Source organism: Chinchilla lanigera, unplaced genomic scaffold, assembly GCF_000276665.1.
Source record: "Chinchilla lanigera isolate Chin_1 unplaced genomic scaffold, ChiLan1.0 scaffold00006, whole genome shotgun sequence".
Classification (NCBI taxonomy): domain Eukaryota; kingdom Metazoa; phylum Chordata; class Mammalia; order Rodentia; family Chinchillidae; genus Chinchilla; species Chinchilla lanigera.
Genome location: NW_004955407.1, coordinates 6,260,768 through 6,279,670, shown reverse-complemented (window position 1 = coordinate 6,279,670; position 18,903 = coordinate 6,260,768). Strand labels below are relative to the sequence as shown.

Here is an 18,903-nt window from a genome sequence, read left to right as displayed (position 1 = left end):
CATCTTTAAAGAGGTTTCTAGGTTATCCGGTAACAGCTTTACAATTTGGAAAACAGATAATCCAACGAGAGGAAGGGCTAGTGTGGAACCGTTATTAACGCACAAAACATAATTAGGACATAATCAGGGACAAAACATTCACAAGAAATGTGGCACCTGGCTCTATGAATCATTTAAGGTGTCTAAGATTTTAAAAACCTACTTCAGAGAAATTGAAATGCATCTCTCCACTGAAGAAAATATATTGAGAAACATTCCCTAAGAATGAGATACATTGTACCTATATCAGATCTTGTATTGATGTTGGGAACTTTTCTCCCATTGTTATGTGACATGAGTACTAGTTTATTCTATGATATTTTCCAGAAGACTCCGTCAATCCTAACAAACATTAATGGAGCTTCCATGATTAAGAAGATGCTAAGAATCACCTGACACAGCACAAGCAACGCCTACATGGAAATAAGCATGAGAACGCATGCCTGTAGCCACAGAATGATGATGTTAAATCTCTAGTATATCGGGCTGCATCCAAAAGAAAACCAGCATAGTTTGCTTCACATAAGTTCTTTGCAAGAAGTTTTATTGTTTTTTTTTTTTTTGGTTTGTTTGTTTGGTTTTTTTGTCATCTTCTAGCCAGAAATTCAGAACATGTTGGCCACAGACCACTGTTTGTGAAACCTTATACTGTTGATAAACAGAACAATAAGTGAGAAGTTAGGCAAGCTGAAGAGGGAATAAAGAGTATCCATAAGCTCCCTGAGGCATATAGAATGCTCCTATAAAATCTTTGTAGCCTGCCTGAAAGCTGATGCAAAGCTGTCTGGGAACACATTTTGCAACAGATTTCTTCATTCAAGCTGTTGTTTTAAATGTTGCCTTACATGACATACAAGAAGGAGCAGAGCGCTTCTAAAAAGACTACTTTATGAAATTGATCCTAAACCCTGAAATATGTGTGCTGTGGATCTCCACTAAGGGTCACCCCAGAATTACCTGAGAGTTGCTACAAACCATCCTATACAATCATCAGCTTCATAGGAAACTATGCTATAGTTTGAAAAAGTACCAAACTTCCAACCACAGCTGGTGGATGCCACCTAGAACAATCGTGAAGTCTCTAAACACAAATGACAAGAAACAAATGTCCATTTCCCTGATTTGACCAGTACATCTTGTATACATGGGATGAAATATCACACTATACCTCCCAAATACACAGTGATGGAACCAAAAAGTTTTTGAAAACAAAAATAGTCCAAAGATGATGACACTGTCTAATCGTGCCTGTAGTTTTTGAGAAAACACTGAAGAAAACATGAAATGCTGTTCAATTTTAAAACAATTTATATAGTAATGAGTTTTGAAACTCATTTAGAAAATTAAATTAAAATAGAAAATAGATCAGTGAACTAAAATTTCACAAAGTTTAAAGATTTACCATGTAGTTTTGGAGTTTTTTTGAGTCTAATTCAAAGTTCCTTGTTACACATATATGATGTCCTTTTGATTTATAATTATATAAGATATATACTTATTTATGTGTTCTTGGTAGATAAAAACAGTAGGATGCAGTCTTTTTAAAACAGTAAGATGGAGTCTTTTTAAAACCCTCACATTCCATGTGGCAGTGCTTTAGAAAAGAAAACTATATGAAAATTTCTTGAAGATGTATGCACTAACAATCCCTCAAAGACTTAACATGTGTATGTGTATGCATGGCTTTTCATTCTTTATTCGACCTCTTCCATTGTCCACCCAGCCAGTTTAAGAGTATACAGTTTTAATTAAATAGTCAATACCAGTAAATGCCACTCTTGCAAAAATTGGGTCCAACAAACATCACAGCCAATTTTCAAAAATAGAAATAAATTAAGTTAGACACAGAGACAATGTGAGTGAGGTACTCAAAGCTTGCTTATATATTATTCATGGTGCTTTGCATCTCTAGTGTTAAGTTTTCTGTTTAAAAGGCATCATATTTATTAAGGATCATGAAAGTTTTCATTTTGTATCACTTCTTACCATCTGGAAAACAACTGCATAAACTGGTTCTTTGGATTCTCTTAGCTGGAAGAACTTCCAGTCTGGAAGTATTATCTCCATTTATAATCTATAGTAAAGGAGGAACTAAGAGGTTATGGGAAATGATCACCATAATGCAGCTAATAAATGGAAATAAAGTTCGTAGAGTCTACTTTTTTTTCTCAATTTTTCCTACACAAATCTCTGGACACACATTTCTGCATCTCTGCAAAGATTAAAACTCCCCACATTGACCATCATTTTTACGATTCCCTATGGGACTTGGGCAAAGAGTTACTAATAAAATTAGTTTCTCTTTTCTCTTTCTCCTTGCTTATCTCTATTTCAGGGATGTGCAGGGATAGCTCAATGAGCAGTAGGGAGCTTGCTCAGCATGCATGCAGCCCTGGGTTTGATTTCCAGCACTACAAACAACAATAATGAAATTAGTTCTTTTTCTCTCTTTCCATATGCATATACATATAATATATAGCATGTGTACATGTACTATGTATATAGTTTCTCTAAACTCTTCTCCTTTCCCTTCTGTCCTCCTCAGACTCCTGTGCATGACCCCAATACCTGCAGCTCCAAAGGGAAACATAATTTGACAAACTAGTTTTACATGTGTATGCTCACAGCACAAAAATGCATATAGAAATTTTTGGTGTCATCTTTATTTTAAGAAGATACATATGTTTTCTGGCCTCTTTTCTCTAGTCAGCGATACCACATGGAACATCATTCAGTTACAGAATCCCCTTGATCACAGTCACTCAATTCGTTTTCCTTTTTACCAACATTGTTCATCGAACATTTGCATCACACATCCTCATATCCTACCACACGCGTTTATGTGAACCACAGGGACTTAGAGGGACAAGAATGCTCGGTCAAAATTTATTGGTATTTTTTTTCTTTTTTTTTTTTTTTGGCACCAGGAATCAAACTCAGGCCCTTGCACTTGCCAAGCAGGTGCTTGCACCCCTGAGCTATATCCCTGGCCATAGAGGTATTTTTAATGTTAGTTCATTTTCCAGGCTACTTTTTGAAAAGACTAAAACCTTTTAATTTCCTAACAGAAATATATATATATGATAAATAGCATTTTCTGTTAATCAAGATGTCTTTTACAAGGATTCATATTTATACACGAATGAGCATTTGTATCATTATGTAAATGCATCCTAAAACATGCATAACCTGCTCAGGAGGCTCCTGAACTTGTCCTATCAAGCAGGAGGAAGATCTGTGAGACAAATCCCCAAGCTTTGGGTATCATGACATTTCAGCACCCTTCTATGGAGGAAGGCCCAGAGCACAGCAAGAGCAGAATGTCCACATACTCTGGGAGGGCAGGGGAATTTCATTAAGGTCCTGCAGAATTCAGCCCTGGATACTTGAAACTGACAGCAGTGCTCTGGAATGCATTTCTCTCCTCTGATTCACCATCAGTTACTTTTCATGCAGATCTCAGTATCTGGCGGGGATCTCCTGGCACTAGCAGTCATCTCAAAGATGGTTTCTATTACCCTTCTGGTCACGAAATTGTCATTCTGGATATGTGCCCTGTGGAACTAACAGCAGTCAAGAGTGCATAAATATTTTAACATATCTTTGATGGTTTTTACACTCAGTGGAAAAATAAGCTTATGACACAGACCAAAAGGAAGGCAAAAAGTTTTGTAGGAAGTGGGAATCAATTTGTTGCTGATTACTAGCATCTTAATTGTTACCAAATCATAATAAATTGAATGATAGCAAAAACATCCACATAAAATAGCCCTTTAGTTCATAAACTTTCTACCTAGCATTTTTAGTCTGCAACTATTTCCTTGTGACTGTTCAGTTATCTTAACTGAAATAATAGCCTTCATGTAGGTATGCAAAATTCTACAAATATTTATTGAACACCACAACTGCCACTGAAAATGTCATGTGGTCCTAGAGTTGGCTTCCATTTAGAAATGTCATTGACTCTTTCTATCTGTGGAGCTCAAATGTTTAGAAATAAGCTCCTAGGCCTTTCATGCTTTCAATTCATTTAAAGAAAACTTCCTACTCATTTACAGAAATTACTAATATTGTCAAGGAAGGCTTCAATGAATACTGAATTTTTCAAAATTCAGAGAGTCAGTCTGTGCTCCAAGGAAAGAGATGAAGTGAAAAGGAGGGAAAATACTTTTAATGGAGCATATGTAATATCTGCAACTTTGATGCCATCTCTTCTTGAATGGGAAAATTTTCACAATTCCTTTATATTTTAATACTAATAATAACATCCTCTTAATTATTATTGTGGCTCTCTGATAATGTCTCTCTGAATTTTTAAATGAAGCATTATGATATCAGTAAATATTTACGCATTTGGGGGAAGTTACTCTTGGTTTTCTTTAGTGCTTTTTGTAAATGTGCACACACTATGAAACAACTTATTTTTTAGAAGTTATTGGATTTAAAATTCAATAATTTTAATTCCAAAAGTAGCACTATAAAATTTAGAAATTAATATTTTTAAAAAGTTGTTAGAAGCATTTAACAAGGTTATTCGGAGAACTTACACCCAGTCACAACCTTTTTATTCTCAGGTGCGCTAGCAGAAAACCTGTAGGCATGGATCTTAGGAATGATCCACATATGACAAATCTATAGGACACACGGAAAAAGCAATTGGCAACTTGCTGTTTATTTCTCTTTTATAGACATAAACTGCCATGTGCTGCGGCAGTACATTAGTTATTTTTAATTCTGCTTTTTAAATTATTGTGTTTAATAAAACAGAACTATTGAGATTTCTGAAAGAATTTCATGGTAAAGCAACTTTATTATATTGACCCCCAAGATCTTAACTAATGAAACAGTTTTTCCTAATTTAAAGTGAACATTATATAGCAATTTCTTTCCTTCTTTTTTTTTTTGTGCTGATTATTGGTAAAGATGGCCGCATACATGCTAAGCATACACACCCGCACTGAACTACACTCCCAACCCAACTGTGTAACCATTTTGAGTGGTGATAGTTACACCCTAATTCCCATTAGAATATAAATTTCACCATTTGTCAGTAAGGTTTCTTCCACAGAACATTCAGATTCCAAATTCACACGAAACCACAATCTTACTTTTAAATTTTGTTTACTCAATAAAAAATTCAGTGGACAGCCTTGATTCTCTTTTTATTATTTTACCAGTCATAAAATGTCCAAGAAGAAAAATGAAGACATTTGTCTTCTTCTAACTTTGCCAGTGGTATCCTTATATCCCTATGCATTATCAAAATATAAATCTTTAGAGGATTTTTCCCAGGTTTCTTAACAGGGTAATTCTACTTACAGATTTCAATGTTAGTCCCACTGACATTAAAGTCTCTTAAGAAATAAGGCAGTTTATGCCTGATAAGGTATAAGAAACATAGTTTTCCATACTTAATGGAAAATTTCACTACCTGTACTTCAAAAGGAATACACAGATTTGGTAAATATTAGTAGATTTAGTAAGGTTTTCTGACTGACAAAAACCAATGTCCTGTGAGACACAATCTTGATTTGACTTGATATCTAAAACTTCCTTTTGCAGTGAAAGACACGCCAGCTGTCCAATATCTACTTATTATCCTATTTTGGAGCAACATCATGATCCCCCTGAAACTACTGTTAGGTAGCTATTTATCCAAGTTTATGGTTAATAATCTTAAAATATGTTTTTTTGAGAAGCCAGAATAAATTAACATGTCTTTATTCCTTTTTAGCTCCAGATTTCATGAACCTATGATATATAGTACAGTGTTATTTTGTTTTCAAGTTTTAATTTTAGTTTACCCAATGTATCTCAGCAAAAGACTAAGTATACCTCAACTCTATGCTATTTATGTATTTTATATTGCACCATTTTGACATTCCTCAAAATAAAAAACAAAAATCATAATACAATTGTAGCTAAAATAACATGAGGTCTCCTAAGAAAAATAAATCTGTGATCTACAGATGAATACAATCTCAAGCCATGAGCAGCTTGTGTTTATAGAGAAGTCAAATCACAGAAAAAGACTCTTTTCACTTTTGTTAACATACAGCGAATGATGTGGAAATTAAAAGTAAAGTCAACTTTGTCAGTAAAAAGGCATCATTAAGAAATCTTTACTTGAAAAATTAATGCAAACTCTAGCTGACTTATGGGCACATTTTGTCCTTATACTTTCAAAACTTTGCATAGAGTGCTTTTGGGGCCACTTTTCTTAAGTTTTTCTTCATAATAAAACCATAGTTTTCAACTTTTGTGAGTAACTTTTACCTTGCACTTAACTGACTATAAAGACATCTAGGTTAAGACAATAAAAGAAAATAAGCATGACAGCATTTCATTCAAATAAATTCAAGTGGAAGGTGAGAGTACTAGATCAGAATACGCTTAGTATCATTACTAAGAAACCTGAGAATGAGAAAGGGCATGCTGTTGAATTTATATGCATGTCTAAGAGTATATGACACACAACTGCAAATACTTCCACAAGTCAGCCTCCCCTTGACACAAAAGGGCTGGCTCCATACTGTGAGGTTGCCTTCATATCCCTCTTCACACCTTCCATTTTCCATCTTCAGCCCCCTCTGCCCTTCTTAACCCAGATGTCTATAGTCAGTTAAATACAGGTAAGAGTTACTCAAGACAGTGGAAAACTATGGCTGTATTATGAAGAAACAATTAAGTGACCCAAAAAGTATTCTATGGAAAGTTTAAAAAATATTAGAACAAAATGTGTCCATAAGTAAACCAGAGTGGAAAAATCTCCTAGTAAGCACCATTTAACTTGTTTATTTAATGATGAATGTGTAAAAGCTTTTTCAATGACATAGGGAGTGGTGATCCTTAAGAAAGATATATAATAGGCAATGTCAACACACGCATTTAGACACAGATCTTTTCTTCTCAATCAACACCACATTCTTGTAATATTGGTGCCATGAAACTTACAAAAGCCACTTTTGAGATTGTTAAAGGAAAGGAAAAAGACATAACGTGAGATTTGCGGTAAGATGTTCTTTGTAAAGATCAGCACTTTCCCATGGAGGGAAGGTACAGGTGACTTCTGATGACAGCAACATGCTGATTTTTCCAAGGTACGTGTACTCAAAACCTGCTCAACAGAGGGGAAGCAAGCAGTGAATATAAAACAGGCAGGGCCGGTAAGCAGTGCCGGGACAAGTCTGAGGGGAGTAAGGCCCTCCAAGGGCAAATTGTGAAATGTTAGCCCGTGCACAACCCTGACAGTGAGGTTCCCTTTGCATTTTGTGCCTGAGGAACATGACTATCCTTGTTGTAGCTCTGACCCTCAAAACTCAGAACTCTATTATGATATATTACAATTGATTTCACTCATTTAGAAATGCAAATCAAATACAGGTAGAATAAATGCTTTTTTTTGAAAAACACTCCAGAAATACAGAAGTATATATTAACTGAGGTTCTCTCAAACACACAATTTTGGTACAGGATATATATTCAAGAAAATTGCTCACACAATAGCATGGACATGAGTGTTAACAGCACTTTTGTTATATATCTAAACAGTAGAAACAAACCAAATGTCCAGCTACTGAATGGATAAGAAAAAACGTGCTTATCCACACAGTGGAATGAAATTCCACACTCCTAAAAATGGAATGAAATTCTGATCTGTTCTATGCTCTCAATGAAACCTGAAATCATTATGTTAAGTGAAAGGATGCACTTAAAAGCCTTTATATTACATAAGTTCATTTATAATAAAATGGCTAGAAAAGGAAAATCCTTAGAGAAAGCAACCAGATTAATGGTTGCCAGGGCAGGAGGGCGGTGGTGGCAGAGATAAGAAGAGAACCCTTACACATATAAGAGTTCTTATCTAATTGACAGAATATTCTAGAGCACTGAGAATAGTTTTCTAATACTGTGAGTATATTAAAAACAACCAAATTGTATTCATACACATAGTGAAGTTTCTGTCATTGTGATGCATATCTAAATAACACTTTTAAAGTGAAGAAAAGTAAGAGTCTGTCCACCTTCCTTCCAATAGCTAGGATTTATCAACTACCTGTGAAGTTTTAGGAAATTTGGAATGTTTCTCTGCATATAATACTCAAAATAATACCAGAGGGAATCATTTGCAGATAAGAAAGTTAAAGAATCAAGAGGGTTAAGTATTGATCAAAGACTATTTTGTTGTAAGAGACAGAGCTGAGCTTGTAAAATCAAGCAGTCTAGCTTCCAGGCTTAATTACCAGAAGTAACCACAGTTAACAGCTGGGACTATATACACTCCCAAATTATTTTCATTAGGGAGAATAGATACAAATTCACTTCACTATTGAGTATGGTTGTTTCTTCATGAGCAAAGCAGGACAGTAGTGTAGAAACTGCGTGCCATAAGAAACAAAAGAGACTTTCTATGACCTTTTACAAAAAAACTGATGCCATAAAACTTCCTTTTGTCAGTGAGCACCCTATCTTGTGTAACCTCCCAGGTTTCCCAGAGCTCCTTCATTTCTTTAAACTGCTGTAAACAAGTGAGATGTGGCCTCCTCTGTGGAGCCTAATGTCACACTGACTACCACTCTTGTCAACCACTTTATCTTTTCAAGATTGAGTCCCTCACAGGAAAACTTCTACTCATTTACAAGCACCTGGAAGAATAGGAGAGGAGCTACTACCCTTTTGCCATCGCCTACAGTGAAAACTGTGGTGGGCCTCTTCCTTTTGTGATTAAGGAGTTTATTGTCTTCCTCTTTGAGAACTGCGGACTTTCTCAGGAGTATTTTCTCCTTGGGACTCACCAGTACCATGATACCCTTCTTAGAAAAGTAGCTTGAACCCAGAGACTCAGTTGCAAGTTGAAATGAATAAAGACGGGTGATGCTCAACACTGGAAATCTCATTGGAAGAGAGCTGACCAAGGAAAGAAAGCTCCACTTACGTCTGAGAAATCCAAGATGATGCTGAAGTGCTGAGCATTTGCTACTCTAGAGAATCCTCTGTTTTGAAAGTGGCACTCAGAGTAACTAGTTTCCACATGGTGGAAAAATGAAGGAAGACATTTCTGTACACTTGTAGAAAGAAACTTCTAGTATGTCACAAAGTGTTACAGGGAAAAAAGACTGGGGCTGAAGGTGGAGGTGGGTGACAATGGAACGAAGACGCTGAGGATGTAATCTCTGACTTGATTTGTTATTATTGCTGTTGTTTTTTCTTGCACTGTGATGCCTGTGCTTTCATGATCTCAGAACCATTAATACCATTAACATTATTCATCTCGTCCAAAAAAAGCTCAAACATTTCATACCATGACCTTGAGAACTAGTGAATTCCACAGAGTAAATGAATGCTTTTTGTAGAAATACTTTCCTTACCACATTTCTCTAAATCTCCTGGATACAAATTTTATCACTTTTAAGTCTTATTTAAATCACAGTTGAGGAAGAAGAAGATGGAAGGGGAAAAAGAAGGTAAAGGAGATGTAAGAAAAAGTAGAAAAGAAAAAGAAAAGTTACTTCTTTAAAATTACTTTTATAATTCTATTTAAGAAAAAAAAAAGACTGGATGCTACATTACAGACTACATTCTAGGAAGTAAACTGCTTAATAAGTCATAAACAAGGCCTAACCACAAAGAAAAAAGGAAAGCTATTAAAGCATACAACTTCTGAATTCCACTGGGCATTGCACATGGTAGAGCACAGACACTTGGAGGAGTTAGAGAATATGTTCAAATCTTTGAAAACATACAGTATCAGAGATTCCACTTCAAAAGAACAGATTATGAGCCCAGGAGATGGGAGAACAGTTCTGAGACCTTTCTCAGGCTGTACTTCGTGAGCTAGTCATACCAGTTTCTTCAGGAATGCAAGAATTATTGCAAAATGGCCAGGTTCTATAAACATACTATCCATGCTTAAATTTACATATAAGACAAAAAAATTGAAGAATTTCGGAAAATATTTCATCCTTTTACATTTTACTTATATTCTTCTTTTTTACGGAAAAGAGGAAACCTTCGAACTCACCTGTATCAAATCCCACACTTGGCACTATGTCCACTGTTCCATGAAAGGCGCCAGCCCACGCTGAGGTAGCAGTGGTGACTGTGGAAGGATCTGTCTTCGCAATCTCACATTGGGGAGCAGGAATCCTGGCCGCACGCATGGGTGGCATCAGCAGGGGCCCATAGGATGGATCCAAGGCAGAGCTGGCAGCAGGGTGGTGGTGGTGACGGTGATGGTGATGATGGTGGCGGTGGTGCATGTGGGTATGAGGGTGGTGGTGTCGCATGTATACGTCATGCATGTGGCTGTAAGATGGGCTCACCTGAGATGCCAAAGGGTAGTGCCAGGACTCAGACACAGGAGGGGGAGGTGGTGGGCCAGTCTGATGCAGGCTATGTCCTGACCAGGGGCTGGGGTCTGCTGCAGTAAAGGTGCCAGGGGGTGCAGTGACTTGGAAGTCAGGATGAACTCCCCCCAAACAAGGTGCAGGTGGGGGCTGGTAAGAGCTGGTCCAAAAGGAAGTTGGAAAATTACTCCGCTGGCTTGAGAGAGCTGAGCTGTCTGAGAAGACAGAAAACACATTATTTTCATAAGATTCAGTTCTGGGATAGACCTGCCTTTCCTTGTCCAATCATGTTTTACAAGCAAGTGAATTAATATGCACTCTCTCCCCACACAGGGGTGGAGTGATAGCAGGTTAGCCTCTGGGCTATCATGTTAAGACCACAGCAAGGACTTAGAGTGCTAAATGAGTGACCCCAGCCATTACCATTTTGTTTAGCTTTTCTTGGTCTGTTAGAGCTTGAAATTTGGATAATGAAAACTTCATTTTCTTTTGGGATTCTTGTGGCCAAAGTCTCAGCAGAGCTACAAACACTTCTCTGGTAATGAAAATTTATGCCATAGATGAGGTAGGTATAGATCATTAAATCATTTTATGATCATTTTATCAGTCTTTTAAGTACTAGTACACTTTTCATCCAAATCCAAAATTTCAATGTCAAGTAGCGAATGAAAGTAAGATCACACTTAACTGTGTCCACCAACTTTTTCTCCCCTTAGATATGGGAGTCTCTAGACTGATAATAATAATTACCTCCTAATGGGAGTAACCAAATGAATTCAGTCCCACACTAAATGAAGGCTTCTCATAATGATTTATAAGGTCCTCACTCCAGTCCTAGGATGTACAGCGGTACCTTGGTTCACAAACTTGATTCTTTCCATGATTCCAGTTGGATACTGAGTTGAATGAGAACTCAGTCAAATTCAATGATTAAATTCAACATTGGCCTTATGGGGAAATTTGATTCAGTTCTCATCCAGTTCAGTTTGTGACAAAGTCATTAACTGAAATACTAATTACCTCCATTTTATAAAATAGGAAATACAGGCAAATAAAAAGGCTAAGACTTATATTGCCAAGAATGGATGGTGAAGTCAGGTGGGTTACCTGAATGATTAATGCTAGCACATTTGTATCATGCCACAAGACGGTACAATTATAACTTAAACCAAAATATCTGTCATTTGTTAAAGATTCTGTGAAAATCCTAAGTGCAGGAGATTTGAGCAGAGGTAGTGAAGTTGAGGAAGTTTTTGGATAAGAGGGTAATATGAAAGCATAGCATAATTCCATATGGAAGAGGGAGAGTTTTGTCCTTGATGCTGTGCTAATTCAGTATGTCTACTCAGTCATCACAATATATTTCTGATGACCTACCATGTGCCAAGCAGAGGCACTAGGGACGAACAGTCACTATCCGGAGGAGCACACAAATAGAAGCAGAATGCTGTAGGACAGGGTTAAAGTTCTCAGAAGAGGAAACACAGACAAAAACCACTGAACCAACCTAAGAAAGTGATAACTACATAAAAGCTGAACTTTTCAGAGGAAGCTAATCTTGTGAAGAGACAAAACAGAATTTTAGAAAAATGAAACAGTATGTGAAAAAGATTATATATTTTACATGCATGCATGCATGCACACAGCAGCACCGAGAGGAGGAATATTTCAGTATTTATTTATTTACTGATTTGTGCCTCAGGGAAAGGTCTGGTAACTTGAACCAACCACTACATATGTCACGAGGGTAACATAATTAGGCTATCACTGCGGTGTACACATATTTTTTCTATCATCACTGAAGACGGCCACTGGCAGTGGGAACCCTTTGGTTCTCTCTCCTTCAGCGCCCATCAAAGCTATCATCAGTCTCCCCATCCACGCTGGGAACACAGCTGTCCATAGTCTCACAGCCAAGCATTACCCTCACAGAACTGCTGTGGCTCTTACACCCTCGGAGGAACTTGGAAAGTGATGTTTTAGGGGCAAAGGATGGAACTGCTCACTTCCCAAGTCCTCCCATACCTAAGGGGCCTTGTACTTCAGTGACTTTACTGTTACCGTGATCAATCAGACAGTAGCACTTAAAAGCAAACTTACTGACATGGTGGCAAGTAGGTCTTGTTAAATGATTACCTATCACTGGCATATCAATGAACAAAGGGAAACTGTATATGTTATTAAAGAAAATTCAAGTTACCTTAAATGATAGCATTGCAGAATATTTTTGTCACACACATAAAGCTACCAATGTTTAAAATGTAAAACCCACACAGGAGTTTAGAGAGGACCTTAAATGACAGAGCGTGGCTTGGCTACCATTAGTCTGTCCCCTTGCTCTCATAATTCCCACTTACGACAGGAAGTCCTTCATCCTGCTCATAACATTCATCTCTGAGTATGGCCAGTATCTTGTTGTGAAAAGTATTGAACCCTAACCCACAAATATGTGTCAGAGACACACAGTCCCTCTTATTAAAATTTCCCATCAAAATATAAAATACAGAGTAGACACCACTTCTCTGGATGCTTCCTTTTGTTTCTTCTTATTTATATGTACATGAAATCAATCATTTTATGGATGCATAAACATTTTGGATATGCATATGCAGATATGAATAATGAACAAAAAGTATTATCACCCTAGTTAGGAAGTATTATATTGTGGTTAGTGAAAACATTATCACTAAAAGTAGAAATATATTTTTTAACATGCACTCCCTAAAGATTAGACAAAGGTTTAAAATACCCCAGGGAAAAATAAAATTAAAAAACTTAGTATTTTCTCAATCTGTGTATGTCTCCTGAGATCAGTATAAAGTTTGCAAGATTTATGCAGCTCTTTTTAGAAACACCATTGGATTTCACAAGTAAAACAATATTGACTGGAAAATATGCCTATGAAGAATCTATTTCATAGAATCACTATTTGGTATCTAGCTCTTTTAAAGAAAAAAATCTTGACACAGAGAAATAGATGATATGCTTTGCTTCATGCTGGAGAGTTGGTGTGCTTTATCATGTAAATACATTTGTTTCATTACATGACACTCCTTATGTGTGCTTAATCACAGCCACATTTGTTGGACGAAAAAGCATATAAAAACTGCAGGACCTATTTCTACACTATATTACTTTTCAGTTTAGTGGAGACAATTCAGAACTGCATCATATTAACACTTGATAGTGACTTTCGATTCAATATTATTCAATATTTGGGCTATATTAACCCAAATTTGGATGATGTTCACACAGAAGTCCAACACATACCAAAAGTCTAACTCTAAATTGGTTCTGTTTGCATTGATATTAAAGAATATCACACAGACAGACAGACAGACACACACACACACACACACTCTTTATTGCTAAACAATACTAAAATTAATGTATATTCCAATAACCTGCTCAAAATATACTAAGTATATTTTATTTGATTATTTAGATCAGAAATGTTTCTTAGAAAAATGCAGTCTAACATGGAATATCAAGTATTTTTTTAATTCTATAAGCACTGAGATAATTTTGTATTAAACCTAAATGTTTCTTTAAGAAAAAGGAAAGATGAAAATTTTAAGAAAAATTCAAGTTTAACTAAAAAATTAGAAACTTTATTACCTACTTTTGAGAAAAACGAAAAATAGGAAAAAACAGGACAATGAAATGCTGTAGAATAATTATCTTAAATCACCTTAATCTCCAGGAAACATGTCCTTACAATCAATATTGAAAAGAAATACCAATATTAAAAAGTAATATTTACCTTTTGATTAATCTCTGTAAAAAAAAAAAAACCTGTCAATTCTTATCCAATCTTATCTTATTCCTCATATAATAAAAGACTCAAACACTTTTTGTGTTTCCTAGAGACTCCGCTCAGCTCCTCAATCCCAATCAGCCAGCTCACGAGACAAACTTTCCTCTCTTTTTCTCCTTTTTGCTGTTTAAATTCAATATTCATTTTGAGAGGTCTTTCTTATGAGACTCTCTGAGACTGAGTTGTGCCAAGAGACCTTGTGGAACTACGAAGAAAATAGCAACAACAACAAGAACAGTAAGTTCAGCAGTTTTTAGGTCTGTGGTGTACTTTAGGTGGCCTGTCTTAGTTACTACTCTTTTCTATACACACACACACACGCACACACGCACACACTTACTTCTTGGAAAGATTAGTGCATAGACATACTTGAAGCTGATGTTTCTATTTGTATGGGAATGAAGTGATAACCCAATTAAGTTTTCATAACTGAGGATAGTCTATTCAATCCCTATTAGAATGTTTAGTGGAATTAGGGTAACTGATGAGATGTGACACACAGAGTAAGAATACTCCTTTTCATCGTTTGCCTAACAGCTGTAAAACACCTAAAAAGAACTTTTCTATCTCCAGCAAGAAGTTGCACATTCTTATCACCATAATTCCATTATCGGCTAACACATTATCTTTATCTAAAACTAATATGCAAGTATTCTGCAATCAAATATAATTCAGTTTAAATTTATTTATAGCACTATACCATATCAGTAGCTCTGTATAACTTCATGCTATAAAGCAGACCCTTTAAAACAGCTGTTCAGCAGCTTTCTTATACAGAGCAATTGCCCCTGCCATTAACGTGATCAGTGGTCTTTAAACTCTACTATATCCAAGACACTGAGGTTTTCTTTTTTTCTTACCAGGAATTGAACTCAGGACCTTGCGCTTGCCAGGCAAGTGCTTGTGCTGTTGAGCTATATCCCCAGCCCCCAAGACATTGAGTTTTGTGCAACAAATATACACTTCCAGAAAACAATGTTTGTGAATCAACACTTAATATTGGTTTTCTGTGTGATATATAAGCGGAAACTCACTGAAGGAAATGGAAAAGGTATCTGACTATCAGCGAACTCCTTGATTCAAGCCTTGTGTGTAATCATTCACACGTTACTACAAAATCTTTACAACAACCCAAGGAGATGTGTATTGATAAACACATCAATAAACACTTAACTAGTACACTTGAGGAAGTTGATTTCAAAGATATTTTAAGTTAAACTTGAATCCAAAATGAAGAGGCTCCAAAGAACATTTTGCAATCCTACATAGCTTTGGCAATTAATATTAATTTTTATTCTTTTTATTAAATACATAAATCTCACTTTATTGTACCTCCTCTTTAATTCTTTACACCTTTAATTAATTACATTTTTGGCTCTCTCGTGAACCCTATTCACTTTTTTGTGTTTATTTAAAACTAATCCACAAGTAGAAATAACAATACCAAAATTCTTTTCAAAAATGAAAAGTAAATAATGTATTTGAAATAACAGAATCTTACTGAATAAAAAATTTGAGCAAATAATTCAATTTCTTAGTTTTAAAAGAGAAAAATTTAAACAAGGATTTCATTTAACTTATTATCCAGAGATTTTTTATCAAGGACTTGTTTTCTAATCCTGAATACTTAAAATGAAATTGGCTTACTTAATTCAGTCACATAATCATTCAATTTCATTTGCTATGGAGTTTCCACATAGAAATGCAATGCACTGACTATCCAGGAAAATATGAGATAAACAAATGTGATTTTTGTAGACTGGGGGAGAAGAAGAGATAATAATCCTTAAAATATTTGCTCTTCACATTTCACTTTTCCCTTTTCACTTCACTATATGCCCACAAATGTTTTTGTTTCTTGTGGATCATTATTAGTTCAGCCATGTTCAGCAAATCTGTACTATTTGTTCCCTCTGCATAGAATTACTTTCCACTAGTCAGTCACAGGACAAATGCTCTTATTTTCATCAGGTTTCTACTCAAATGTAACTCTCTCAGAGAGGACTTCCATTACCACCACTAGTACAGCAGTCATTGCATGTCATAGTACCTTTGTTTATTGTCCATCTCTACCATTGTCAGTGTCTCTAGCAATATCAGCTCCACAAATGCAGAGCTTTGGGGTATCCCATTCACCGATAAGGACCCAGTACTATGAATGTTTTGCAGCACTAAGAAAGCTTAACAAATAAATATTTGTTTCATAAGCCATATATATTCTCATCTGTTCCACTGATCCTGAGGTCTGTCTTTTTGTCAGTACCATGCTGTTTTTATTGTAGTAGCTCTGTAGTATAATTTCAAGTCAGGGATTGTGATGCCTCCTGCCTTGCCATTGTTGTCCAGAATTGCTTTTGCTATTCTAGGTCTCTTCTGGTTCCAAATGAATTTTAGGAATGTTTTCATTATTTCTGTGAGGTATGTGAATGGTATTTTGATTGGGATTGCATTAAATCTGTACAAGAATTTTGGGAATATGGTCATTTTCACTATGTTGGTTCCTCCTATCCATGAGTAAGGGATATCTTTCCATTTTCTGATATCATCTTTGATCTCTTTTTACCAAGTACCATAATTTTCAGTGTATAGATCTTTTCCTTCCTTTGTTAGATTCATTCCTAAGTATTTCATTTTTGGGGGGTGCTATTATGAAAAGTGCTATTTCCCTAATTTCTTTCTCATTGAGTTTGTTATTTGTGTACAAGAATGTTATTGATTTTTGAATCTTGATTTTGTAGCCAGTTATGCTGTAGAATTTGATTATGAAGTCTACAAGTCTTTTGGTGGAGTTTTTGCAGTCTCCTCTGGAAAGTATCATCTCATCTACAAATAATGATAATTTAACTTTTTCCTTTCCTATCCTTATTCTTTTTCTTTCTTTTTCTTATCTAATTGCTCTGGCTAATGTTTCCAGAACTATATTGAATAGGAGTGGTGACAGTGGACATCATTGTCTTGTTCCTGACTTAAGAGTGAAAACTTTCAGTTTTCTGTCCATTTAGTATGATCTTGGCTGTTGGTTTGTCATAGATGACTTTTATCAGATTGAGGTAAAGACTATGTATTCCTATTTTCTGTGGGGTTTTTATCATGAATGGGTGTTGCACTTCATCAAATGCTTTTTCTGCATCCATTGAGATGATAACATGATTTTTGTCTTTGGCTCTGTTAATATGGTATATTACATTTATTGATTTGCATATGTTAAAATATCCCTGCATCCCAGGGATGAATCTTACTTGGTCATGTTGTATAATTTTCTTGATGATTTCCTGCATTTTGTTTGCCAATATCTTTTTGAGGATTTTTGCGTGTACATTCATTAGGGAGAAATAACTCCAAACCTACTCAGACACATTTGACAAAGGGGCCAAACACATTCACTGGAAGAAAGAGAACTTCTTCAGTAAATGGTGCTAGAAGCACTAGTTTTCCACATGCCAAAGATTAAAACTAGACCAGTGTCTATCACCATGCACTAAACTAAAATCAAAATGGATCAAAGATATAAATATTAATACAGAAACACTAAATCTGCTGAAAGAGAGAGAGCAGGCAGAACTCTTGTAGACATAGGTGTAGGCAAAGATTTCATAAATAAAACCCCAACCACACAAGAGATAATACAAAGAATCAACAACTGGGATCTCATCCAACTAAAAAGATTTTGCACAGCAAAAGAAATCACCAACAGACTGCAAAGAAAACCCACAGAGTAGGAAAAAGATTTAGATGAAAGACTTATATCTAGAACATATAAAGAACTGAAAATAAATCAGGCCTTCAAATTTAAAGACTCAAAAAAAATTTAAAGACTCAATACAAAAATGGGCACCTATGGTGACTATAGACTTCTCAGATGAAGAAATACAAACAGCAAATAAATACATGAAAAAAATGTTCAACATCACTGGTCATTAGAGAGATGCAACTTAAAGCAACGCTGAGATTCCTTCTCACGCCAGAAAGAATGCCTGTCATCAAGAAATCAACCAATAACAAATGCTGGGGGTGCTGTAGGGAAAAAGGAACCCTTCTCCACCAGGTGGAAGTGTAAACTGGTGCAACCACTGTGGAAATTAGTGTGGAGAGTCCCCCCAAAAAACAGAATTAGAAGTCCCATTTGACCCAGGTATTCCTCTTCTAGGTATCTTTCCAGAAGAATTAAAAATATCATACCACAATAATTTATATACTATGTTTATAGCAACAATCTGTAATAGCTAAATCTTGGAAACAACCCAAATGCCCATCAACCAAGGAGTGGATAAAAAAAGATGTGTTTTTTTATACAATGGAGTACTATTTGGCCTTAAGGAAGGATAAATTTGACACATTTTTAGGTAAATGGATGCATCTTGAGACCATTCTCTTAAGAGAAATAAATCAGACACATATGTGTAAACATCACATTGTTTTCCTGGTGTGAGAAACTGAAAGAGTAAGGTCTGAAATGTACAACAGATATTGTAAAATAGGGAGGAACTGTTCAAAAGGAAAGAAGAACCAGGGAGGGAAAAGAGGAGAAGGAAGTAAGGGAAAGGGAAAAATATAACAGTTTTTAAAAAAGCATAAAATGGAAACAAAGGGGAAAGAGGGATTGAAGGGAGAGGAGGGGGTTGGGAAAAAAGAGGTATCAAAATATATCATATACAGGTACAAATTGATGAATATGATGAATATGATCTTTCTATATATCTA

General features: G+C 35.7%; 1 protein-coding gene across 2 annotated transcripts in view; it reads right to left on the bottom strand.

The window, feature by feature from the left end:
- Vgll3 (vestigial-like family member 3) overlaps window positions 1-18,903 on the bottom strand; it is a 45,577-nt gene that overhangs the window by 13,463 nt on the left and 13,211 nt on the right. For both annotated transcript variants that reach the window (XM_013503684.1, XM_013503688.1), the window contains exon 3: window positions 10,061-10,600. In XM_013503684.1, the coding sequence (XP_013359138.1) occupies window positions 10,061-10,600 (540 nt within the window). The remainder of the gene's footprint in view (window positions 1-10,060; window positions 10,601-18,903) is intronic.